We start from the raw sequence: 26,779 nt of genomic DNA, 5'->3' as shown, positions 1-26,779 counted from the left end.
TTGTAAGTTACATGGTACCTTCTCTGCCCACAGCCGGCCCACGTTATCTATCCAGCATCCACCGTCTGCGGCCATTAGTATCCAGCGTCCTGCGCAGTCTCGTGATGTGACGACGAGGATCACACTACCTTCTCATCCTGCCTTAGGGACGCCGAAACAGCAGCTCCATACAATGGCTCAGGTAGACAGGCGTGAAGAGCCACCTGTTGGATTCTTTGGGGGATAAACTAGAATCATGCTGACTTGTTAAAGGGCCTGCCAGTGCGAAATTAGTCGTTTTTAGACTGGCTAAAGTAGGAAATATTATCATGTATAACTATGTTCTGGGTTTCCCTCGCAGAAAACCATCTTTAGTACTGGCACACCAGTGGCTGCAGCTACAGTAGCACCCATTCTGGCAACCAACACCCTTCCTTCAGCAACCACAGCTGGTAAGTCAGTGATCCTGCTCTTTGTACCATACAGAAAGGAGGAGGCAGGAGTTCTGAATGCGTTTTTTTTTTTTTTTTTTTTTTTTCATTTTCCACCTTCAGAGGAAAACTCTTTATCTTTCCCCAAGAGCATTCCCAAGCGTTTAAAGAGTCTGGTGTGTACAGAGAAGCTGCTGTTAAGGAATTTTTTTCCCCCTCTTTTCAGGATCTGTGTCGCACACACAAGCTCCCACAAGTACAATTGTTACCATGACAATGCCCTCCCATTCATCCCATGCTACTGCTGTGACCACCTCAAATATCCCAGTTGGTAAGTATTGTACGTTCTTGCACAAAAGCCTGTGAGAGGAATTTTCAGCCCATATGACCAGGCTTTCATGTCAAAGGGAGTAGGATCGTTTTCATAGTGTTCATTTTCAAAGCAACTCTGAATTTGACTTTTACTTGCTTAATTGGGGTGTGTGTGTGTGTGTGTGTGTGTGTATGTGTGTGTGTTCGTTCAATATATATACATATATATATCACCTTGTTTTTTGTTTTGTTTTGTTTTTAGTGTCAGTCTCTGAACCTGGAGCCTTGTAATTTGGCTGGGCTGATTGGCCAGCGAGCCCCAGGAATCTGCTTGTCTCAGTTGGAATTACAGGAACACAGTGCTGTGCCCACCTTTTTTACATGGTTTCTAGAGACCTAAACTCAGGTCCACATGCTTCACAGCAAACCCTTTACCAAGTGAACCTTCTCCCAGCCTCCAATTAGACTTTTCATTGATTATTTTGTTCTATCTGATTTTATTGAAATCACTGATTATAGCGTCCCCCTTTATTTTCTATAGTGTCATAACCAGTCTAGCTTGCTTCTGCATCATGTAAAATTTTTAATAATTGTTTTATATTTTAAATTAAGTTACATAATTTTTTCTTTCTTTAGATAGAATGAAGTTAGGTAGACACAGGAGCCTGGGCTGGAATACAGGACATTGTCCTGGCATAAGCCTATACCTGGGGGTAGATCAGGCAGTTGGAGAAGGTGCATACACAGGAGGACAGGCACTAGGCTGGGAAGAAAGGCGGGATGTGTTTTGAGAAGGGCCTGTAGGTTGCAGCCAGGTGCAGATTGGGGAGGGGACTCGCACAAGCCTAGAGGTTGGGGTCAAGAAATCTAGGTGTGGGGCCCAGGCTTATTCCAGGGACTTGACGAGCATACATGGAGGGGAGGGGAGGCCGACTCATCCAGCTAGACCCTGGTGAAGGGTTTCTCTATTATTATTGCTTAAAGAATTATTTTTATGTATGAATATTTTGCTCACTTGTGTGTATGTGCACTGCTTGCATGCCTGGTACCCACAGAGACTGGAAAAGAATGTTGGATCTCCTGGAATTGGGATACAGATGGTTGTGAACCACCATATGGATGCTGGGACCTAAATTTGTGTCCTCTTCAGGAGTAGTAGTGCACTTAACTGGTGAACCACCTCCTCCTCCTGAATTTGACTTTTAATAATACTTGCCATTTATATTTGGCATTAAGAAATGGAGAGAAAATGAATCGCAGTCTCCTGAGTATGCAAACTTTTTTGGATTTGACTAATTATTTAGTTTTGTGTGTCTGTATGGCAAGAAGACAGCTTGGAGGAGTAAGTTCCCTTCTTTTACTATGTGGGTCCCAAGGGTCATACTCAGGTTGTAAGGATGTCAGACAAGTGCCCTAACCACTGAGTCATCTCACCAACCCAGATTTGACTTTTCATCAAATTGTACCCTTTCATATATGTATATATGGTACATTGCTATATATAAAGAAGTTATTTTTAGAAAAACATAAGAAAATCAGAACCTGAACTGAGTAGAACTCGAACACTTAAGTAGACTGTTACAGTACAGTCTCAGTTGTGTAGTTCCATAACAACTATAACAGTTGTTATGGAAACCTTCAGTTTCCATCCCAGTGGTATCCCAAGGTGCTTTATGGCTGTCCTCTGATTTCTTCTAAACTCACTGTCAGTTTATATCAAAATATTTTGCCAAAGAGTCTCTCTCTCTCTCTCTCTCTCTCTCTCTCTCTCTCCCTCTCTCCCCCTCTCCCCCTACTCCCCCTCTCTCCCTCTTTCTCTCTCTCTCTCTCTCTCTCTCTGTGTAGTAGTAGTAGTAAATGGTTGGGGGAAGGTGTACTTGTAAATGGTTGGGGTGTTGTGTGAATATTACCACGAGTGGTTATAGAGACCAAAAGTCTACTTAAGTTAATTCACAGGAGCCGTCCACCTTATATTTTAAGCAGGGCCTCTTGCTGGCCTGGAGTCTGCCAAGTAGGCTAGGCTAGCTGGCAGTGAGCCCCAGGCTCCCTTTCATTTATCTTCAATGGGAGGACTGTCTCCATCTCATACTCATACGACAATACTCATTTTTTTATACTAACTCTAGAGATCCTCTTGTTTGCACATCAGTGAATCTCTCAAGCCTCTGATTAGTTCAGTCTTGGGATCCCCAAAAAGCAAGGCTGAAAAGCACCTGGCTGCTGAGATTTTTGTTTTAACTTGTCTTTGACAAATAACTGTGAGTGCTTTGAAATTAATCATCTGAACTCATTTCTCTTTTCTTTGGTTGTTTCTGTTTTGGTTTTAAGAGTTTTGTTTTATTGAAACAGCATCTTTGTAAACCTGGCTGGCTTTGAACTCACAATCCTCTGGCCTCTACCTCCTGAGTACCAAGTTATAGATATGTACCACAGCCAACTCTTGGCTTAAAACTGTTGTCGTTTGGGGTTGGCAAGTGACTCAGCCAGGAAAGGCACTTGCCACACAAGCCTGATAACTGGAATTTTATCTCTGGAACCAGCATAAAGATAGAAGAAAGGAACCAACTTCACAAAATTGTCCTCTGACAATTTGTATCCTGAGTGCCATGATACATGCCTACACGTACAAATGATGCTTATGCTCTCTCCTCCTTCCCTTCCCACCTTGTGCGTGCGCGTGCGCGCGCACACACACACACACACACACACACACACGCTAAGCTTCAGGCATTGACTTGTGAGGACGCTGCTCACCACACCCAGCTTGCCCTCGAGTAGTAATGGGCTGGTGGTTTGCTGTTTGCAGCTAAGGTGGTGCCCCAGCAGATCACACACACTTCCCCTCGGATCCAGCCTGACTACCCTTCTGAGAGGAGCAGCCTGATTCCCATTTCCGGCCACCGGGCCTCTCCAAATCCTGTGGCCATGGAAACCCGAAATGACAACAGGTAGGAGACAATGTCTCAGTCAACTTGTCTTTCATCTTACTGTTTTGCTTTTTCAGATTTTCTCCTCTGAAAATAATGCACTGTATAATTTCTGCTGTAGTGTTTTGACATGCACTATTTTTATTAAGCTGCTGTCCTGATGGATGTTCACCTAATATCTATTTCTTTGTTGTGTGGAGGTGCATTTGTGATTGTTTTGTTTCTGGGTTTGGTTCTTTTGTTAACCATTTTTAGAGTCTTGGTTGCATGATCATAACCTTTGTCTATAAGTACTTATATTTGTTTCACCTGAGAACAACACATTCTTGTAAGCAGTTATAGTTAGCTGAAATGACTGTGTAGCTATCCATCCTACCCTATATTTCGAGAGCATTGATAGGCCAGTTATTTTGTAGAATAGCAGTTTGGCTTTGTCATTGTTTCCTCGTAATTAGTTTGGAGTTCTGCAGTTTTGTAGTGCTGTGTTCTCACTGTCAGAGAGTACATGCTAGCTCTTAGTCCTGTGCGTGGCTAGTTAGCATTACTTCGTGAATGAAGGTGGCACTGTTCATCAGTTGTTCCCTGTCTTTCTCTCTCGTACTTAAAGAATACTGCAGTTAATTAAAAAACACAAATTTTACTCTTTTTTTTGAGTTACAAAAATCAAGATATAGCTAAGTTATAAATATGGTTTTCATATAATTATTTGCATAACTCTAGTAATGCTCAGTGACTTAAGATCAGAACTGGATCTTTAAAACACACTAAAAGCAAAAAAAAAAAGAAAAAAAAATACTTAGCCCCTGTATTTACCTGTAGATGTTCATTTAGGCTTACATTCCAGGATTTACTATATCACTTATAATTGTAAAAGTCACATCCAAAGGAGAAAGCAAACCACCTACAAACTGGCATTGTTTATTTCTTGCCTTGTGATACGCCCTTAATTTGTTGATGTAGCAAGCAAATTTCAACTCTGCTATGCAAATGACAGAAGGAATCTGCTCAGCAGTTAACTTGAGGGTTCAATTTCATACAGGCAACATACTATATGTGAAAAAATTACTAACTGAACTACAGGTATTAAATACTGAAAAAATTAAGTTCATTATAATTCATTTTATTTAACAATCTAGGATGTTCGCACCCGTCAGCAGTTCCAGTGCAATGTCAGGTACAATTGATAATTCAGGAATCTCAGTGGGGCTGTTAGTGTAGTGGACCTTGTAGGGAAAACACATGCACACTTTGGATAGCACGAGTGAAGGGATCTCTCTAAAATTGACCTCATTGGTTTCATTCTTAGCAAACTGCCCTGGGCCCAGTCAACATGGCCTTTATTGTTCCTGATGTTAACCCATGTTCTCTTTTTACAATATATTCATAACCATCAGAAGATGTTGATTTGAATACACGACATCAGGGCCACCATAGGCTTTCTTCTCTCCATCCATTATGTTCTTATAAAATTCTACTTGATCCCACAGGAACATAAGTAGTGCCCTAGCAAGGCAGAGAGTGCGGTCTGCTCTCGTTCTCTATTTTAAAGGTGCTTGTTTCTTTTGTGGACAGTCTGAAGTACTTTGGTTTTATTGCTGTTTTGCTGTAACAGTAGAAACCTTTATTCAGAATCGGATATGCAGAGTCAATACACTGCAAGGAAACCATGCTGCAAGCAAGTTGTTTTGAGCCTGAAATATGGACACTGTTAGGTGCTGTGGCGCACTCCTTTGATCCCAGCACTTGGGAGGCAAAGGCAGGTAGATCTCTGTGAGTTTGAGGCCAGCTTGGTCTATACAGGGTTAATTCCAGCCAGCAAGGATGACACAGTGAAATCCTGTGTCAATAATTATAATATAAATATAATTTATAATATAAATTATTTATATATAAATATAATATAAATATATTATTTATAAATATAAATATAATTATTTATATATAAATATATTATATTTATAATATAATATAAATATTTATATTATATTATAAATATAATATAGATATAAAATCCTGTGTCAATAAATATAATAATTATAATAATGCTTTAGGAGTATGAATAATTTTCACTCAGTCATTGTACTATTTTTGATAATTCATGACTGAGTTAGTTACGGTATTTGCAAAGTAATGACTTCTCTGCTTCTTCCATACTTTGTAGTTGGCTTTCTGAGGTGAAGAGACTTTGCTACGTACATTTATTTATTTGAGTATTGTTTTTAATTTATTTTTAATCAGTCTGAGCTTGTGAATTTATTTCTTAATTAGCAGGCTAGGGGTTTAGTTTAATTCATTGCTGCCATTTGTTTGGAATGAAAATGACCTCCTCGTTTGGGACACGTGTAAGGCCGTACCTGTGGGTTTCACCGTCTGTTCTAGCCCTTTCATTATTTCCTACCACGGTGTGTATCCATTGAGGTCAGGAGTGTGCTGTTTTCCAGGGGCCTTTGTACCGTTTGGAAACCTGCATTTCAGCTTTAGCTTAGCTTTTGCTGTAGACTGTTGTTCTTCTAAGCCTTTGCAGCAGGCAGAGGTCAGAAGCAAGTGACATGTAAAAGTACACATTTGAAAACATGTAGATACTCCAGTTAAACCCCATTCCATATTTATATTCCTTTCCCAAAGTGTAAATCTTTTAGGAATACTTATGGTTTTATTTAATATATTGCTTTGATGTCCATCTACCTAGTCGATAAATGCTCTTATTAGCTCTAAAAGTTTGTAGGTTCTCTTGGATTTCCAGTGTAAACATTTACAGTTCACCTATAGACAGGCAGGACAGTTGTTTGTTTGCTTTTTGAGTATAGGCAGTATCTTTTCATGTTTCGTTTATTTTCAGGGGTAGCCAAAGCTTTCAATGTGATGTTAGTAGGATAGCTCAGCAATTAAGGGCTGGCTGTTCTTCCAGAGGATCTGAGTTCAGTTCCCAGCACCCACATGGCAGCTCTCAGCCATCTGTAACTCCAGTTCTAGGGAATCCAAGATCCACTCTGTCCTCCAGGGGCGCTGTGCACACATGGAGCACATAAATACATATAGACAAAACACCCACACTCATGAAGTAAATAGTAATAAAATTAAAATCCAGTGAGGTTGGAGATGGTGAGTGTATCTTATTCCTGCCTTAAATTAGATTCTCTTGATAGATTTAATTCCTACTATCTTCAGAATAAAATTTCCTTACCTATTTTAAGCCTTTATTTCATGAAGGGTATGCCAGTAGGTATTTTTTTATGTTTTTCAGATTTTTAAAAATTGCTTCAAATGGTTGCTTTCTTTTGGGTTTTTAAATATGTAAAACATGAATAGAAATTGTTACTAAATTATTTTTCTCTCTGTGACAAGCTTTGTGATGGTCTTGATAGTATGCTCAATTGAGTTTTATGTAGAATTTTTTTGCCTAATTATAGAGACTTGAGATTTGATTGTCATCTTTTCTCATATTTTCCCTGTCCACTTTTGGTATTAAGTTCAAAAAAAATTTCGTTTCATATTTTCTGACCTCTGAATCAATTTTTATAAATTAGGTTTATTTGTTTTATGCATGTTGGTTGGTTGATTGGTTAGAGAAGAGATCTTGTAGTGGTACCCAGGATCATCTCAAACTCTTAGACTCAAATGAACTTCCCATCGCCCAACTTTCCTGGGTTTTTGGTATTTGTTTTGGTAATTATCTTTCTCAGAAAACACTCACAAAGTTTTAAAGTCATCCACAGATACTGTTCTAACATTGATTGACGAGGGTACTAATAGTAACCATTTACTTGTTTATAGTTTCTCGGTTTTGTCCTTTGATACAAGGTTGGGACGCAGTATGGTGGTGTGAAAGATATCAAGAGAATCTGGGGATAGGATCGTTTGAATAATGAAATAACACTTGTTCCATACAATCTGTATTTCTAGGCCTTCAGTTCCTGTTCAGTTCCAGTACTTTCTGCCGACGTACCCACCTTCTGCATACCCACTGGCCGCACACACCTACACCCCCATCACCAGTTCTGTGTCCACCATCCGGCAGTACCCAGGTAGGAGCTTCACTCTAGGAGCCTCTGCACACTGAGCAGAGTATTTCAGAGATACAGCGACTCCAGCTTCTTTGCAGGTTCAGATCGTGTAAGACTCTAAGCACGTTAGTCACTGTTCTTATGACGTGTGTAAGGGTTGTTGCTTTTTTGTGATAACTGAATAGTTTTAAACTACCATGAGAATAATCATGTTAATAAATTTTGCTGTGCCTTAAAATTATATCATAATTTCTGTGAATAGAGTTGCATTCTATGGGGTTTTATTTGTATTAGCCTTGGTATGTTTAATTCACCAACCTGATTTTTAAATACTAATCTGTCAGTTAGTCCAGAAAAAATAAGTCTTTTTTTTTTAAGGTTTATTTATGTATATGTCTGTGTACATATGTGTAAGAGTATCCAGAGAGATCAAGGGTGTGTCAGATTCCTCTGAGCTCGACTTACCAGCATCTGTAAGATGTCGGATATGAACCTCATGGAGCAGGAAGCCTTCTTAGCTGCTAAGCTGACTGTCCAGCCTAGAAAAACACCTTAGCTTTCTCTTTTTATAACTTTTTTTCCTAGACCTCAGAAAGCCTTGTCCAGACTGAGCCAGATATAGGGTTACATTGTATGTGATACATACATTCCTGCCACACAGGAAGCTGAGGGAGGAGGGTCATACATTCAAGATGAGCCTGGGTGACATAGCAACTTCCACACCTACCTGTGTTACTTTGCATGATCCAGTCTAAAAAAAAATTAGGGCTTAGGATGTAGTTCAGTTGGTAGGGCGTTTGCCTAACATGCATAAAGATCTGGTTTGATCTAAAGCAGCATAAACTGATCTTGGTGGTCCATGGCAGTATTCCAAAGAGCATGGGAAATCAAAAATTCAAGGTTGTCCACTGCATAGCAAGTTTGAGGACAGCTTGGAATATGTAAGCTGCTGTGTTGTGTTGTTTTGCTTTGTTTAAAAAAGACAGAGACCTGGGCAGTGGAGGTGGCTCAGTGGGTAAGGGTACTTAAGCCAAGTTTGTGGCCTGAATTTAATCCCCAGGACCCACATGTGGTAGTAGAGGGAACTAACTCCTATAGGCTGTCCTCCAACCACTACATGATCAGAGCGTGTGTGTGCATGTGCCACGGAGTAGGTGTTGGGTCAAAGAGTAGCTGTGGGAGTTGGTTCTTTCCTTCTACCACGTGGGGTAGGACTTATGCAATCAGGCTTGGCCATGAGTGCCCTTAACTACCGAGCCATCCTGTTGCCCCTATTTTGGTTATTTTGAAACAAAATCCCATTTTTCTGTTGATGTGCTGTGTAATTGGAGATGACCTTGAACTTCTGATTCTCCTCCTTCTACATCCATTGTGTTGGGATTGCAGGCACGGACTCCTGCACCAGGTTTCTGGCCTGTTTATTTTTGTTAGTTTTTTTGTTTTGACATTCTGAGATGGTTTTTTAGATGTTTATTTATTGTTTGACTGTGTATGTCTGTATGTGAATATTGTGTGTATGAGAGCACAGGTCCCCACGGAGGCCAGAGCCTGGCTTCTGCTTCTCTAAAGCTACAGTTACAGACGGTTTTGAGTCACCAGGCATGGTGCTGGGACCATAGTGCCAAGCCATCTCTCCAGCCCCCTATTCACTAGTTTTGTTTTGTTTTTGTTTTTAATGATGTTTGTGGGGTGGCTATGTGTGTGTGTAAGTGTTGGTAACCAAGGAGTCCAGATCAGAGTATCGGGTCAGATTCCTTAGAGCTGTAGTTGCAGGGGATTGTGAGCCAAATCACATGGGTGCTGGGAACCAAACTCTAGTCCTCTTCACAAGCAGTATGTGCTCTTAACCACTAGGCTTCTCTCCACTCCCACTTGTTTGTTTTTTTGTTGTTGTTTGTTTTTCAGTGTGCCTATTGGGAAACTGAAAATTGTATGTGACTTTATATTCCTGTTTGAACAGTGCCGGTTTTAAATTTTCAGGCACTCTCAAATATTTCATAGCCGTGGAAATGGGTTCTACCCTTTCTTGGTTATTCCAGTAACTGGTAAGAATTGCTTTGTGGGCCTGGAGCAATGGCTCACTGGTTAAGAGTGTGTGCTGCTCTTACACAGGACCTAAATTTGATTCCCAGAACCACAGTAGGCAAGCAGCTCACATCTGCCTGTACATCCCGTTCCAGGGAGTCCAGTACTTCTGGCCTCCAAGCATGCATATGTGTGCATGTACTTACACAAAGATGCATAATTAAAAATGCTTTTTAAATTCATTTTTACTTAAAATTGTGTGTGTGTATGTGTTCTTATGTTGTGTTGCTAAGACTCTACCACAGAGCCTTATGTATGCTAGACAGATGCTCTACTATTGAAATGCATCCTTAAACCCAAGAATAATCTTTTGTATTTATTTTCATTCCTCAAATAGTGAGGAATTTTGCTTTTATTGTGGGTTTTAATGGAGTTGGTAAATGAGGTTTGCACTATAGGGGAAAGAATTCTGCTGCTCTCTATCTCCAATAAATGCAAATTGTTGGAAATTTGCATCAACTATATATATTTTGGAAGTGCCTTTGATAATGGTTCTGTCAGGTAAAGCAAAGATTCTTGACTTGGTATGCATGGGTTATTTTGGAAGTTTCATATTATTTTTTTAGCACATGCTGTCTATCTAATACTTGTATTTGATAGATTAATGTCTTTTTTGAGGCAAATTCTTAAAATGTAGCTCAAGCTGACCTCAAATTCACTATGTAACTCAGGCTCACCTAGAACTCAAAACAATCCTCATGCCTCATTGTCCTAAGTACTAAGGTTACAGGTCTAAACCCAGCTTTCTTTTTTTTTTTTTATTGTATCCCTGATAATTTGCAGAAAGACTATCAAGTTGATAGTTAATGGAAAGAGAATAAATTCCTAGTACCTAGTTTTAAGTAGCAAGGACAGCAGCAGCTGAGGATTAGACCCTGAGCCTTGTCACATCCTGGGTAAAATGTTCTGCCACTCAGATACAGCCCTAGCCCTGGGCTTTGTTTTTAAAACAAGAATCCCTTTCGTAGTAAGGAACTGTTCACTTTCCTGTCACCTCTGTGTGTAAAGTGTCTAACTAGAGCTGACCTTCTGCATTATTTTCAGTTTCAGCTCAGGCCCCAAACTCCACCATCACCGCTCAGACTGGCGTGGGTGTGGCATCGACAGTCCACTTGAACCCCATGCAGCTAATGACAGTGGATGCTTCTCACGCCCGACATATCCAGGGGATCCAGCCAGCCCCCATCAATACACAGGGAATCCAGCCAGCCCCCATTGGGACATCAGGGATCCAACCAGCACCAATCGGCACACAAGGAATCCACTCAGCAGCCCCGATCAACACTCAGGGGCTTCAGCCGGCAACAATGGGTAATCAGCAGCCACAGCCTGAAGGAAAAACCTCAGGTAAACTTAACCCTTTGCTGAATAAGGTGGGGGTTCGGGGTGGCTGGGAATGTCTGGGGCCAGAGCGTTGGCTCTGCAGGTATAGGTGCTAATCACAAAGCCAACCATACAACCTGGGGTCGATCCTCAGTGGAATGACAGAACCAAGTCAGAGTTGTCCTTTGTGTATACACACACAAAAAGAGCGAGTTTTAAAACAAATGCAAAAATAATCCTAACTCTCTACATGGAAGAAAAGAAGGTCCACCTGGGTTTTAATCTTGACCCTCCACTTTCAGGCTTTGTGGCCTCAGTTAATTTCTTCCTTATTTAGTTTCATCTTGGTTAGATGACTTGCTTAGAATTTGCCTATGGGTTCACATCAAAAATCATATGTGTGAGCCCTGAAAGGTGGCACACACCTTTAATCCCAGCACTTGGGAGGCAGAGGCAGGTAGATTTCTCTTGAGTTCAAAGCCAACCTGGTACGTAGTGAATTCCAGGACAGGCAGAAAAAAAGAAAAAGGAAAAAAAAAGCGTATGTGGGACTAGAGAGATGGCTCAACAGTTAAGGGCACCGCTTGCTCTTCCAGAGGACCGGTTTTTGATACCCAGCACTCGGGTAGCAACTAACAACCCTCTATAACGTCTGCTCCCGGGATCCCACCCTCGTCTTTTGGCCTCCTTGGACGGTGCACACACACATAGTGCGTAGAGATACCTGCAGTCAAAACACCTATATACACATAAGGTGAAAATAGAAATAAATCTTAGAAATAGCAAGTGCGAATATCCTAATCTGCATTTGCGCTTAGGCAGAAGAGATCTATAAAAAGCTCAAAGTTAAAAGAGCAAAATTACCTTGTAAATAGTGTTCTCAATTTTCCATTTTCTTCAGAGTTGTTTGTAAAGCAGTAAATAATGTTCATGACAAAATACTAATAGAATAATCATTATCTAAAAAGGAACGATTCATTGTGCTTAAAGTGTTGTTAGCTGTTTTTCTAATGTATAAGAAAAGAGTGTAGTACTGTATACCCATAAAACCAGTACCTAGCAAACTGAAGTGGTCAGACCTAGAAGGAAAACATCCTTACACATAAAAATAAGTAAGTCTCTTTAAAAAGGAAACAGATAAATAGTAATATAATTTGCATTGGTAGACTTGGTGACTCTTTCCAGTGTACCTTGTAGGCAAATGAGCCTTGTGCTATTTCTTCTGTTTGTTCTCTTGAGAATAGGAGTTTTCTAGAGATCAAACCCATGTCTTCAGATACGCTAGGCACATGCTGTACCTGAGCCATATCTCTAGCTCCCTTAACTTCTTGAAGTGGGGCATTTGTAACGTGAATACCTAATGCCAGGCATCTGAGTAGTTTTTTTTCTATGTCCTATATAGCATCTGGATAAAGTTGTTCTATTTCTCTTGTCTTCACTTCTCTTTCAACAGTGGTGTTAGCAGATGGAGCTACAATTGTAGCCAACCCTATTAGCAATCCATTCAGTGCTGCTCCAGCAGCAACAACGGTGGTACAGACTCACAGTCAGAGTGCTAGCACCAACACACCAGCCCAGGGCTCATCTCCCCGGCCAAGCATACTCCGGAAGAAGCCTGCCACAGATGGGTGAGTAGACTCTGACGTGTACTTGGCATAAACAGTAGATTCTTCTGTCTAATGCAGGTAACAACTTAATTTCATCTCTGTTACACCTCATTTTTCTCCAGGGTCTAGAAGGCTTAGCAGCCACAAGCACTTACTACTCTTGTAGAGAACCTGGGATTGGTTCCCAGCACCCACATAGCATCCATATACATAGCCATCTGTAGCCACACTTCCAGGTAATCTGCTGCTCTCTTCTCAATACCAGGCGTGCGCTTGGTGCTCGTACATCCATGCAAGCAAAACACTCATACACATAATTCTTTAAAATAAATTAAATAAAAAATTCTCCAAAACAGTTTAGCCACATGATTTCTCAGTAAGCTGCGTTGTGCTCAGACCACGACATCAAGCCCCTTGCAGTCAGTGGATGACAGTTTCAAGAATGTGTTGTATGCTGAATGCTTTAGTGGTTCTCTCTAGCTTTACAAGTTTTAGTTTGCTTCTGTTGCTGTGGTAAGGACAGTCACCAAAAGCAACCTGAGGAAGGAAGAAAGGGTTTCCTTGACTCACATGTCACAGTCCATCTTAAAGGAGGTCAGGGCAGGAACTCAAGGCAGAAGCTGATGCAGAGGTCATGAAGAAGTGCTGCTTATTGGCTTGCTCTCATGGCTTTGCTCAGCCTGCTCTTCTATAACCCAGGACCACCTGCCCGGGGTTGGCACCACCCACCGTGAATGGGACCTTCCCCACCAATTATTAGTCAAGAAAATGCAGGATTGCCTAAAGGTCAGTATTATGGCAGTGTTTTCTCAATTGAGGTTTTTAAATGACTCCCACTTTCACCATGTTGACAAAAATAACAAAAAAAGAAAGAAAAGAAAACACAGATCAGTCTAATTCTGGAACTGTTAGTATGCCTTGTAATTAACTCTTTGGATATGTCTTGGGATTTCCTTAATGTGGAACTTGTACTTTTTGTCCTTATCAAACACGAATTGTTTCTAAGGACATGCAGTTTTTCAAGACTCATTTTTGGTGATAGGGCAGTATTTGTGTGTGCTCTGGATGCCTTCCTATGTAGAAAAGCCCTGTACCGTTGAGTATAGTGGGACGTGAACACTCCTGTTTGAGAGAAGAGTGTCCTGTCCGCCTCAGCCAAGATGATGGCATCAACATTGGGAAAGTACAGTACCAGACAGGCTTAAATTACTGAGAAGAGTGTCAGTGCCAGTCTTCCTCATGTACAGTGGCTTAAATGACTAGAATTAGGGTCAGTGCAAGGCTTTCAGGTATTCTTTGCATAGACCAGAGTTCCGTCTTTGCTTATTATGTACTCTTTGTAGGAGTTCTTTTTACAAGCTCAGTTCAGCCCATGGTGACATAACCATAGAAAAACAGAAGGTGAGGCTGGAAAGATGGCTCTAGCTGATGAACTTCCTTGTTACTTTGAGAAAATGGAAACAACTGAGAGACTATCCCACTAGATATGGTGGCACGAGCTACCTACTGTGGCAGGAGAATCACAAGTTGGGCCAGCCTAGATGGAGGATGTAAGAGAGACAAAAGCCAGTGCCTGACAAAGTGTCAGTTGGTAAAGAGTGGCTCCATGGAACCCCTGTAGAAATCTGAACGTCGTGGCAGTCAGCTGTTAGTCCCAGTACTCCTACAAGTGCAGGGTCAAGCAGGAGCATTGCCTGGAAACTCACAAGCCAGCTAGCCTGCAGTATGGGGCAAAGTTACAGAAACAAAAGCCCCTGCCTCAGCAAACTGGAAGTTGAGAACAGGCTCTCAAGTGCTGTCTTCTGACCTTCACATGCATGCCATGGCACACACATACCCATGCTCAGAAACAAGTCTATGCAGAAAAGTAGACAAGAGCGCTTTCACAGCTTCAGCTGGTACATTATTACCTGCCGGTCTCAGCATCTGGTGTTCTGCCTCGCCAGCTTTTACTCCAGGGTGCCCACTCTCCTTCTTTGTTGCCTGGCTATACATGGGTTCTTCCTCACTCCTAAGGGAGGCGGACGGAGGGGGAGAGAGAGAGAGAGATACAGAGAGGAGAGAGAGAGTCTGTTTGGTGCTAGGGATAGCACAAGGCCTTATACATGCTAGACAAGTGTTCCAGCACTAAGCTGTATCCCAGTATTGTATATTTCAGTTGCTATTGTCTTTTAAAAAATCCTGTTGAGCTTGGCAGTGGTGAGCACACCTTTAATCACAGCACTCAAGAGACAGAGGAAGGTCCATCTCTGAATTTGAGGCCAGCCTGGTCTCCAGAGTTAATTGCAGGATAGCCAAAGCTACACAGAGAAACCCTGTCTGAGAAAAACAAAAAAGAGCCTATATTGTTCCACTTCCTACCTTTGTCTGCCATGAAAACATTTCCATTGACTAGAAAAAATATGCATTAACAGCCTACTGAATATCAGAAAGAATAAAGTATGGTCCCTCCCAAAGGTTGAAAATAAATTATTTCAAGTTTTGACCTAGTAAAGAGAATCATACACAGTATTGGTATTTTTGTAGGAGTGGAATTAATGTACTCAGTTTGATGTAATATGTCCACATATAAGTAGAACTTTCTTATTGCTGTCTAGAACACCATTGTAGGACTGGGAATTGCTCACCACTAGAATTCTTGTCTGGCATTAATGAAGCCTTAGATTCATTATACAACAACATAATAAATAAGTATTTAAAAATAAAATGGCAAATAAAAGTACCATTGGTTATCTACAGATGTGTCTTAGTTACAGTTTCTTTTGCTGTGATTAAAAAACTATTACCAAAAGTAACTTGGAAAGGAAAGAGTTCATTTCACCTCACACATTATAGGCTATCATTAAAAAGGCCAGGGCAGGAGCTCAAGGCAGGAACTTAAGCAGAGGTCATGGGAAAATGCTTCTTACTGACTTGTTCTTCATGGCTTCCTCAGCCTGCTTCCTTACACCATTCAGGACTGCCCACAGTGGCGCCACCACCGTGACTTTGCCCTGCACACGTCAGTTGTTAGTCAAGAAAGCGCCCTACCAGCTGGGTGGAGGCATCTCCTCAGCTGAGGCTCCTCTCCCCATGTAACTCTAGCTTGTGTCTTATTCTCTCTCTTTCTCTCTCTCTCTCTCTCTCTCTCTCTCTCTCTCTCTCTCATACACACACACACACACACACACACACACACAAGACAGTTGGCCCCTTGCCAGCTTGACACAAACAGGTAAACTTGCCTTTCTTGTTCATCCCCAAGATCACCTAATAATATAACAGTATAAAATCTAAATATTTAAAAACCTCCATAGTCTTTAGACATTCAAACACTTTAAAAGTTCAGTCTCTTTAAAATACCCAAAATCTCTCAAGTGTGGACTCATAAAATTAAAGAAAAAAAAAAGGCTACATTCTTTCTCTCCAAGAGCAGCTAGTGCTCTTAACCACGCCATCTCTCCAGCCCACAGTTTCCTAATTAAAAATATTTATCGTATAAATTGCCCTGTTAGTCTTTGCTTATCTCTGAAACTTCATAAACCAAGCCTCCATCATCTGCACTGCTTTCAGCATCATTTTCCAAGTTCTCACAATAGTAACCCATTAAGCTCTGAGTACTCAAAGGCTTTTTTTGATCAAAAATCTAAAATCCCTCCACAACTCCCAAAACCTGCATGGCCACGTCTGTCAGGCCAGTGTCTCGTAAGCCTAATACCAGTGTTTATCTTAGTTAGGTTTCAGTTGTTGTGATAAGCGCCATGGCCGAAAAGCAGCTTGAAGGGGAAAGGTTTTAGGGAGTTCATGTCACCTCACAGATTACAGCCCTTCATAGACTGATGTCAGGGCAGAAATCCAAGCAGAGGCCGTGGAGGAGGGTTTACAGGCTTGCCCAGGGCTTGTCCAGCAGTGGGACCACCCACAATGGACTGAGCCCTCCTCACACAGCTGCCTGCTGATAGAGGCATTTTCTGAGCTGAGGTTCCTCTTCCCACATAACTCGAGCTTATGTCAAGTTCAAAAATCCAGGCAGGACAGTATACCTGGATTGTGTACAGATCTTGTACATTATCTTTACAGCTTTTTGTTGGTTTGGCGTGTATATGTGTACATGTATATGACTGCCATGGTTAACACTTGGAAGTCAGAGGACAATTTTCAGCAGTTGGATCTTCTGCTATATGAGTCCCAGCAATTACACTAGGGTCATCAGGCTTGGTTTAAATAGACAGTCTTGCATATCCCAGGCTGGCCTCAAACTACCAAAGGATGACCTTTCACTTCTGATCCTCCTACTTCAGTGTCTGGTGTGCTGGCAAGACTGGCATAAAACGCTACACTTGGTTTATGAGTGCTGGAAATCAAGCCATCTACCTCCCCAGCTGATCTGTTTCCCTAGTTTTTGGTGCTTCTTTGAAATAGAGTTTTGTGTAGCTAACTTCAGAGTCCCAATGTAGCCAAGGACAGCCTTGAACCTCAGTCCTGCTTTCCCCCTCCCATGTGTTAGGACCATGCCCAGTTGTTGGGCTTTTGCTTGCTTGGTTTGCTAGTTGGATTGATTGACTGGTTATTGTGTTCTGAGTATTAAATCTAGAGGCTTGTATATGCTGGCCAAGGGCTATACCTTTAAGCCATCCCCGGCCCTTACCAACTACCTCTTAATATATTATTTTGAAGCAAATTTTGATCATCATATGATTTTTATTTATATATATTTTACATGTGTCTATTAGGATATACATATTTTAAAAATAAGGGGGGAAACAATGTAACAACATTAAATATCCAGTCAAATTTCTACTGGTTTTGGGTATCACAAATTTTATTTTAATTTGTATTATTTAAATCAATGTCAGCTTTTGCTTATTTATTGTGTTGTTACTTATGGTATCTTTTGTTTTGTGTATTGGTTTTTTGTTTCTTTCTTTCCTTTCTTTCTTTCTTTCTTCCTTCCTTCCTTTCTTTTTTTTGTTTTTGTTTTTTGTTGTTTTTTGTTTTTTTTTGTTTGTTTGTTTTTGTTTTTCTATCTTTTTTTTCTTTCTTAACAGTCTCTTTAGCTCCAGGCTGGCCTTAACTCATGACTATCCTCTTACCTAATCTCGAGTTACAGGTGTATGCTCCTACACTCAGCTTTCTTAAAGTTGGCTTATTAGAGCAATTTGATCCTTGCTGTGGAGTTTTTCTCAGTGGCCATCACTGTTACATAGTGGCCATACATTTGGTGGCTTAACACAACAGAATTGTGTTAACTGCATCCTCTCGTCAGGACGGTGGCAGTGTTGGTGTGTATGCTCATCCCTCTGTCCTGGCCGCTGGTGGCACTTGTTTGCATTCCTAATGTCTCTCCATATTGAATGGCCTTCTCTCTGTGTCTGTGTCTCAATTCCCATTCTCATTTCTTTTCTGAAGCACTAGTGATTACAAATAGGAAAGACCCTGAATTTACAATGATCTTACTCAAGGTGTTTATTTAATTGCACTTTCAAAGTGCAATTAGGCTAGTAACACTGGCCTGGAGAGAACCTGGGTTCAGTTCCTAGCACCCACTTGGTGATTCATGGCCATATGTAAATCCAGTTCCAGGAAATCAGATGCCCTCTTCTGGTCTCAGAAGGCACCAGGCTTGCATGTGAAACACAGATGTGCATTGCAAGCAAAGCACCCATACTCAAAATCTAGCACCAAGATCCTATTCTCAGGTAAAATTAAATATACATGTATATACAGGTTAAGAATTATGTATACATAATCTTTACTAACACCTCACCATGTTGTTTCCTTTGTTCTGTCCTGTGCGTTTTATGGAAGCCATAATTTGAATCTAAAAGTTTGGTAAGGGCCAGAGAGATGACTCAGTAGTTCAAGCATGACCAAGGATCTTAGTTTCATCCTTGGAACAACTTCATATGGTAGAAGGACACATACACCATGGTCCATACATGTGTACACACACACACAAGAGAGTAGTTTTTAAAGCCACAATAGCATAAAAAATAAAAGTTTGATTAGGTTCAATTTTTAATATTTGTTGCTTTTTACTGGATAAATACTAAACAAGCAGGAGTCAGGGTGGCTGGGGTTTACCGTTTTTGAGATGTTAGTAGCTCAGTGAATAGGCACTGGAAATGATGCTCTAATTCTAGCCATTTTTTTCTCAAATCCATTCTCATCTGGCACTCGGTCCCATCACTATTTTCAAACTAAATGTATTAAGGTCACTTTTGACATCCATAGCACTGAAGCTAAGGATATATTCTCAAGCAGAACCTTATGTGGCCTTTGTTGGACAGCACAGTAGCTCTCTGATTCTTCCATGGTTGGTTTTTTCACGGGGCTTCCAAAAATTTGCTCTCATCTTTCTCAGCATAGAAGGCATAATAATGACTGGGAACACCTGAAAATGGGTTTTAATAATAACAATAGATAGAAAGGAGAGGTCACGTGCTAGATGTGGCTCCCAGTCCATGTGGTTACCCTTTGGACTTTATAGCAGGATGTAAGCAGGGATGAGGAAGGCATTGGCTGCGTTTTGTTAAAAGCCATTTAGTCTTGTGTGGTGACACACATCTGTGACCCCATTTCTCAGAAGGTTAAGACAGGAGGATCCAGAGTTCAAGACCAATCTGAACTACATAATAAGAAGAAAAAGAGAAAAGCCTGGGCAAAAAGCCAACTAAAAGATCCTTGATGGGTATAATGACATATGCATTATTCAGGAAGACAAATCAAGGGGTCCAAAGCACATTTGAGCTAACCTTGTCTACATAATATTTCCCAGGCTAGCCATGGTTACCTACACAGACCTTGTCTCAGACGTAAAGACACAACAACAAAAAAAGTTTTGTTGTTGTAATACTTTTAATTTTAGTAGATTTGCTTGGCAAATGTATCTTGGACTGCTGTTTTCTAGGTTTGTCTCATTTCTTTCAGAATGGCAGTTCGGAAAACTCTCCTCCCTCCTCAGCCTCCTGATGTGGCTAGTCCTCGAGTAGAAGGCTCCATGCGGAGTGCGTCCGGGTCACCTAGGCCTGCAGGGTGAGCTTCTGTGTTGCAACTCTTACTTTAAATCACACATCATCATACAGCGGAGAGTTTAGTGTGACCAGGCCCCGGGGTGTTTGTTTTATTGGTGCCTCTTCTCCTAATGGCTTTCCAGCTTCAGGGCCTGGACACCTTCTCAAGCTCGCCAGTGACCATCTGTACTACTTATAAAGTGAACGCACTCCTGACAGCTAACATCAGCCTGATAGCATTTTGTGTACTTACATGAAGTGTTTAAAACACATAAGGCAGAACGTGCCTCATACTAACCACACAGTTGTTGCTTTTTTTTTTTAATGGCATCATGAAGCATGAGGTTAATAAACTGCCTGCTTCATAAAATGAACACCACAGTTCTGATCCTCAGCAACCACATAAAAGCGAGGCACTGGGTGATGGAGACAGCTGGATCCCTGAAGCTTCCCAGCCATCCAGTCTGTCCAACAGTGAAAAACTTTGTCTTAGTAGACAGACAGACAGACATACAGAGCTTCAGATTCAATGAAGTGCCTTGTCGAGAGAGGGAGGGAGAGAGGGGGCAGCTAAAGAGGTTGATTGCTGGTTAAAAGCTTGCACTGCTCTTGCAGAAGGATACAAGTTTGACTCACAGTACCCATAGGTAGTTCACAACCACCGATAACTTCAGGAGGATCCAAAAAGCATCTCTACTCAAGTGCATATACCCCCACAGAAACATAAATGCATCCATATCCGTAAAATTAACAAAATATAACTGAGTGGTGGGGCTCACTTTTAAGCCCAGCACTTAGGAGGGAGAGGCAGGCAGATCTTAGTGAGTTGAAAGCCAGTTGATCTACATAACAAGTTCCAGGCCAGTGAAGACTACACAGTGAGACCCTGAAGCGGGTGGTGATGCTGGAGGGATGTCACAGCAGTTAAGAGCACTTGCTGTTTGCTGCTCTTGCAAAGGACCAGGTTCAGTTCCCAGCATCCACATGGTCATTCATGTCCATCTGTAGCTCTAGTTTCAGGGGATCCAATGCCTTCCTCTGGCCTCTTTGGACATTCACCAGGCAGTCATGTGATGCATTCACATACATGCTGGCAAATATTTATACATACAAAATAAAAATAAAATATTTTTGAGTAAAAAAAAAAATAAGTATAAAAGATAGCAAATGATCAAAGAGAACACGTGATGTCAGCCTCTGGCCGCCACATTCACATGTACATGGGTTCATACCATCACATGCAAGTATACACTAAACATAGACCACATACACATACAAAATGGCGTCATAAGCCAGAGTTGGTGGGAAACACCTTTTATCCCAACACTCAAGGTGTGACAGGAAAATCCTCACCTTACCATAATTCCAAAAGTAATGATAAAATTATGGGAAAAAATAATCAGACAAAATAAAAATATTGAAAACATGAAAGAAAGGGCTGGAGAGGTGGCTCAAAGGTAAAGGACACTGGCAGCTCTTCCAAAGGTCCTGAGTGCAATTCCCAACAGCCACATGATGGCTTATAACCATGTATAATGAGATCTGAGGCCCTTTTCTGGCCTCCAGGCAGAACACTGCATGCGTAATAGATGGATTGATAGACAGACAGATAGATCTTTTAAAAAATAAAATATGAAAGAAAATCATGTGCAATTAGAGAATCATTTGAGTCCATGGGTTCTAGACCAGTCTGGGCAACCTAGTCAGATTATATAATTTGGGGTAAAGGGCAGGATGGGTACAGCTTAGTAGTTAAATGCTGGCCTGATTAAAGGAAGCTCTGAGAACCCTGACTCTCTCAAAAGTCAATAAAACCTTAAAACTAAGAAGGCAGGGTCAGCACGGAGGCTCAGTGAGTAAGATGCCTGCTCAGGCCTGATGACCCACAGAGTAGAAATAGAGAATTGAGTTTTGCAAGTTGTTCTCTGATCCCACGTGTGCACCGTGACACTCTTATGTGAGCACACACACATACCACCTCCCATAATAATAAATGGATTTTTAAAAATAGGCTCTGGGAGATGACTTGGCAGTTAAGTACTTGCTACTTTACTAGAGTCTTGTTTTGCTTCCTGTCATCACCAGCTCCAAGGAATCTGACACTTTCTGGCACACACACATAGGCACAAATAAAACATAGGTAAATTTCTGGAAAAAAAAAAAAGTTAAAAGGAAAAGCAAATTAATTAAAATTTAAAAGTGGAAAGTTGGAGGTGTTTCATGTATATGTATGTATTTGTGTGTGTGTGTGTGTGTGTGTGTGTTTAAAATATAAAGTCAAAATCATCCTGTTGCCCACCCTCTTTACCAGTTCCACTCCCCACCATACTGTTGATTGGTAACACTTAATAATTGTTCTTCCATGCCTTTTTCTGTATATGCGTGAAGACAAATTAGTTTCAAGCTGGGATCTTGATGTTTTCAGGCGGTCCTATGCGTGGGTTCAAGTGATCCTCCTACCTTAGCCTCTCAAGGAGCTGGGCCCACACATATCCACTACCTCATACAGAAGTTCTATAGGTTTTTTTAAAACCAGAGTTATCTAATTAGACTGTTGGGTATTCTGTACTTTTAATTTACTCTGGTAGTAGATTGCCATATTTCTTTATTTAAATATGCTTCTTAAACCTCACTTAGTGAGAAAATTTATAGATGCCTTCTGTCAAGTATCGTCTTAGCATCTGGAGATGTAGTCTACTGACTAAAATAGATAAGCTTACATTCCCTCAACTTTATTTCTATTGCATGTGAAAGACTTGAGGAAGCTACCCCTCCCACCCTCCTAAAAAGCATCGGAGTGAAAATGGAAACAAAAGTAGCAGAATGAATAAGTAGTGATTCACAGAAAGCTTTTCAGAGCAGAAACTTTAATGATTAAAAACTAATACATCTGATGCTCCCTGGTGTTGAATGTATCAGGGAGAAAAAGCAGGGACCAGGACTGGTGGAGGGGTGACTAACAGTGGGCCTTTGTACAGGGTTATAAAAATGTCCACTGTGCAAGGTGAAACAGTTACAAAATTATTTTCAACAATTGAAAGTGTTTGGGGTTAGGGAGATGGTCAGGCATTGTGATGCTTGTCAAGTAAGCCTGAGCACCTGAGTTCAATCCCCAGTATCCACAGGAAAGCTATGAGTGGTGATACATAGTTAGAATCCCCACACTGGGGAGGCAGAGAAAGGAAGAGCCCTAGGGCTTTCTGCCCAGCCACTGCAAGCCAGATCAGTACACTCCAGGCTCAGGGAGAGACTCTCATCCAGAAAAACGAGGAAGAAACAACTAAAGTCCACCCTGACAAGTGACCCCCTTCTCAGATAGGATCTATTTTTTTTTTAAGATTTATTTATTTATCATGTATTCAGTGTTTTGCCTGGATGTACACCTGCAGGACAGAAAAGAGAACCAGATCTCATTATAGATGGTTGTGGGCCACCATGTGGTTGCTGGGAATTGAACTCAGGACCTTTAGAAGAGCAGCCAGTGCTCTTCACATCTGAGCCATCTCTCCAGCCCCAGGATCCACTCTTAACACCTTAGGCTTTGTATTTTTAATTCTGTGAAATAGCTCTGAATTCATTTAATGGAGAGATTTTGCCAGCATCACTTTTAGAAAATACAGATTTATCAGAACTGCTTGCCTTAACTACTGTTTGAACGTCGTGTGCAGGTTCACAGCCACTCTGTGCTGCTCCCTCACTGGAGACCAGGCACAGACTTCTAGACTAGTAACTCAGCCTTTACTCACACTGAAAGGGTTTTCTTAACTTTCCTTGTAAGCACTGCTTTCTTGTATGTGCGTGCATGCATGCGTGTGTACATGCCATGTTGTGCACGTGGAAGTCTTAAGGACAGCGAAGGCAGTTGGGTCTTGCCTTCCTTCCACCTTATTTTTAGACAGGGTCTTTTTTACTACCATGTCTGCCAGGCTGGTTGTCCTTCAAACGTGCATGAATTCTCCTGTCCCCATCTCCTGCCTTGCAGTAGGAGAGCTTGAACTGTAGGTGGATGCTACCATGTCTTCTTGACATGGGTTCTGGGGAAGCTGAACTCAGGTCTTCACCCTTGCAGCAAGCCGTCTTCCACAACCAATATAACTATTTTCCTTGAGTTGCTGCTGCTAACTCTAACATGCTTGAGGCCATAGATTCAGTTCCTAGTATTTCCACAAAACGAAGAAAAAAGAAAAACAATTGCCCCTTCAAAACCTAAACAGGTAGAAAAACCTAATATCCATATTACTTCCTTTTTTTAGAACCTTGAATGGTTGTGGTTTGGGTTCTTGGTTTTTCTTTAACTAAACAGTAGTGTTAGATAGTACTCAATGACTTTCCCTTGTTTTTATTTTCATTGAGGTCTTCAGTATAGAACAGCTTAGAAGAAGTGCGGGATTCATTGTGCTTTCTCTCAGCGAGGCTGTCTTCTAGTCTAGTCACACGTGCTTTCACTTCCAGCATCATTTGAGGGGTTTTGCTACATTTTCATCTTCGTTGGTCAATTTTCATTCTTCTGTTTTTGTCAAGTTTTACATAGATAAATTACCACTGGAAAATTAGAAACACACAGCAATACACATACTTTTGTTACTCAGCTGTGCGCTAACTAGTCACCACTTTCTAGAAAAATGATAAAACTAATCACTGTTCGCAGTTCTCATTGGTTAGCTCTGCAGGACCCAAATCCCTTTAACTATTGGCAAAATTTATATTTTATGCCATTATAGTTAATATTCAGTGGTAAATTAAGTATGAAAAGTGTTTTGACAGACGGTTATAAGACAGTTAGATGTATGTATGTGAAATTCACATACATGTTATCATGCGAAGTGAAGACTGCCTACATATTAGGAATACAGAGGAGTATGAGGAAGACCAGCCTAGTGTAAGATGGAGAGTTGTGCAGTCTAGTGTAGAGCCAGGCTTGTAGCGCATGCCATAATCCCATCTTGTGGAAGCTAAGGCAGGAGAATTGCCATACTTCTAGGATAGCAAGAGTTACAACGAATGTTGTCTCGAAAAATAAAACAGAGGACTGGAGGAGAGATGGCCAAGTGATTAGGAGTGTGCGCTGTTATAGAAGATCTGAGTTCAGTTCCTAACACCCTTATCATGCAGCTCCCAACCACCTGTAGCTCCAAGGGATCTGATGCCTCCTGGCCTCTGGGCACCTACACACCCTTGATGCAGATAAATTCACACAGGCACACACACACAAATTAAGTATTTAAGAATCATTTCGAAGCCTTTGGATTTTTTCTAGTTGAAATAGAAATCTGTTAGCACATTAAAGAACAGTGGTTGAATGACCTGGCTTCCTTGTTTTTCTTTTGTGAGTTGTGGTGGGGATTGTACCAGAGGCCTCATATGAGCTAGGAAAACAACCATGTTTTTTAAAGGATTTCATTAACTCTGGGCAGATGTGTAGTGGTTGAACATTTGACTAACATGTGTGAGATGTTTATGTTTAATCCCCCAATACTATACACACACACAAAAAAAAAATAGTGAATAAATTGCTTATTCTGGCTACTGTATTTTTAATAAATTGAAAGAAATCAAGGGTGAGAGCAGGACCACCAAAGAAAAGCTAACAAACTTAATGCTGTTTTAATGGCTTAGAGTATCTTAAAGATAAAGAAAGTTTTAAAAGTAGCCATGGTGCCACACACCTTTCATCCCAGCACTTCAGTTCTGATAGGGTTAGCATGGGTTCAAGAGTTGTGATATGGGTGTATCATTTGAAACTAGGCTCCACAACTCTATTTGATAACTTTTCTATAATGGTCTTCATCTGATTTTGACACAGGGTGAGAACTACATTTCTCTTTGGGTAAAAGGATAAATATTTAAAATGTAGTTAGGGATTACACTGGTTTAGCAAAGTGGCAGTTGTAGGTTATCTTCCAAGATAAATGACTTTACTAGTCCTGGGTAGTTAGCTAGGTTTCCATTTCCAGGCATGATTTCTTCTTGAACAGGCCTTAGGTCCAATTAGAAAACTGTTGGTTACTGCCAAACTGTGTGTACCACTGTTGCACCCCAAAGAATGCTAGTCTTTGTTTTGGTTCATAAGCATCACAACTGGATATGTATGACTGTTGTTTGCTTTCCTCCTTTGGAAGTTTGCATGGTGTCTATATTAGTACCATGAAAACTAGGGAGAAGGCTTTCAGGTCAGACCCAACTCCAGTTCTCTGGGTCCTGTGTCCAGAGTACTTGGTGTCTTTGTACCTTCCCTCTGAAGTGCAATTAAGAGCAACAGCAATAACTTAGAATGTTCTTCATACTTGTGCAGCCAGCACTTTACACGCTATAGTCAGGCCAACCTTGGACTCAGTTTTCCTGCTTCAGAGTCTCTAGTGCTTTGATTACAGACCAGTCAACAGTTTCCAGCAGGATATACACTTTGGAGTTTGTTTATCCGCAACTGGTAATTGATCCTAGCACCTTGAGCACATTGCCTTCTTCTATATCTTTTGGGTCTTTAACACTTGTAAAATTTTTTCTTTATAAAAATTAGACATATAAGAAACTTCATATGAGGACCTGAGAGATGACTAAAGGGTCTAAAGCTGTTTTTGCAAACAACCCAAGTTCAGCTCCCAGCACCGAAGTTAGCTGACTCACAACTGCCAGTGATGCCAGCTCCAAGGGATCCAGTGGCCTCTGCAGGCACTTGCACACATGTACGTAGACATACAGGCACACACACACACACACAGACACTTAAATAACAAAATAATCATTCTTAACGATTGGGTACCTATGAAATGTGAGTATAATTATAGTTTAAAAGGAAAAAAACAAAACAAAACTCCCTTTTTGATGGCACATGCCTTTAATCCCAGTCCTTGGGAAGCAGAACGGGAGCATCTCTGAGTTGGAAGCCAGGCAGAAGTACATGGCAAGATCCTCAGAAAAAGCTGCAAAACGGCATACACATTAAAAGCCATAGTCTGTGTGCAGTGATGTGACTTCAGGTGACTTCTTTTTGAATGTTCATTGTTTCCTAATTAAATCGAATTGTTCCATCTAAAAACTTGACAGGATGGGAAATAAAAATGTTGCTTGGTTTTGTTTTGTTTTGTTGTTTGTTTTTGTTGTTTTGCTTGTTGTTTGTTT

The 26,779-nt window shown here is 40.9% G+C and overlaps 1 protein-coding gene and 1 pseudogene across 6 annotated transcripts in view; one reads left to right on the top strand and one right to left on the bottom strand.

Moving 5' to 3' along the window:
- The window catches only part of Sap130 (Sin3A associated protein 130), a 78,859-nt gene that overhangs the window by 31,897 nt on the left and 20,183 nt on the right, over nt 1-26,779 (top strand). For 4 of the 6 annotated variants that reach the window (XM_055625512.1, XM_055625511.1, XM_055625508.1 and 1 more), the window contains exons 8-15: nt 34-181; nt 341-431; nt 637-741; nt 3,529-3,670; nt 7,553-7,674; nt 10,783-11,085; nt 12,515-12,689; nt 19,578-19,682. In XM_055625512.1, coding sequence (XP_055481487.1) covers nt 34-181; nt 341-431; nt 637-741; nt 3,529-3,670; nt 7,553-7,674; nt 10,783-11,085; nt 12,515-12,689; nt 19,578-19,682 — 1,191 coding nt within the window. The remainder of the gene's footprint in view (nt 1-33; nt 182-340; nt 432-636; nt 742-3,528; nt 3,671-7,552; nt 7,675-10,782; nt 11,086-12,514; nt 12,690-19,577; nt 19,683-26,779) is intronic. The other 2 variants (XM_055625510.1, XM_055625509.1) reach the window with 1 other exon arrangement.
- On the bottom strand, nt 4,774-5,103 carry LOC129690009 (elongin-C-like; annotated as a pseudogene).

The sequence above is a fragment of the Psammomys obesus genome, unplaced genomic scaffold (assembly GCF_907164565.1).
Source record: "Psammomys obesus unplaced genomic scaffold, mPsaObe1.curated_primary_1811, whole genome shotgun sequence".
Classification (NCBI taxonomy): domain Eukaryota; kingdom Metazoa; phylum Chordata; class Mammalia; order Rodentia; family Muridae; genus Psammomys; species Psammomys obesus.
The sequence above is the reverse complement of the archived record's forward strand: the minus strand, read 5'-3'. Positions and strand labels throughout refer to the sequence as shown.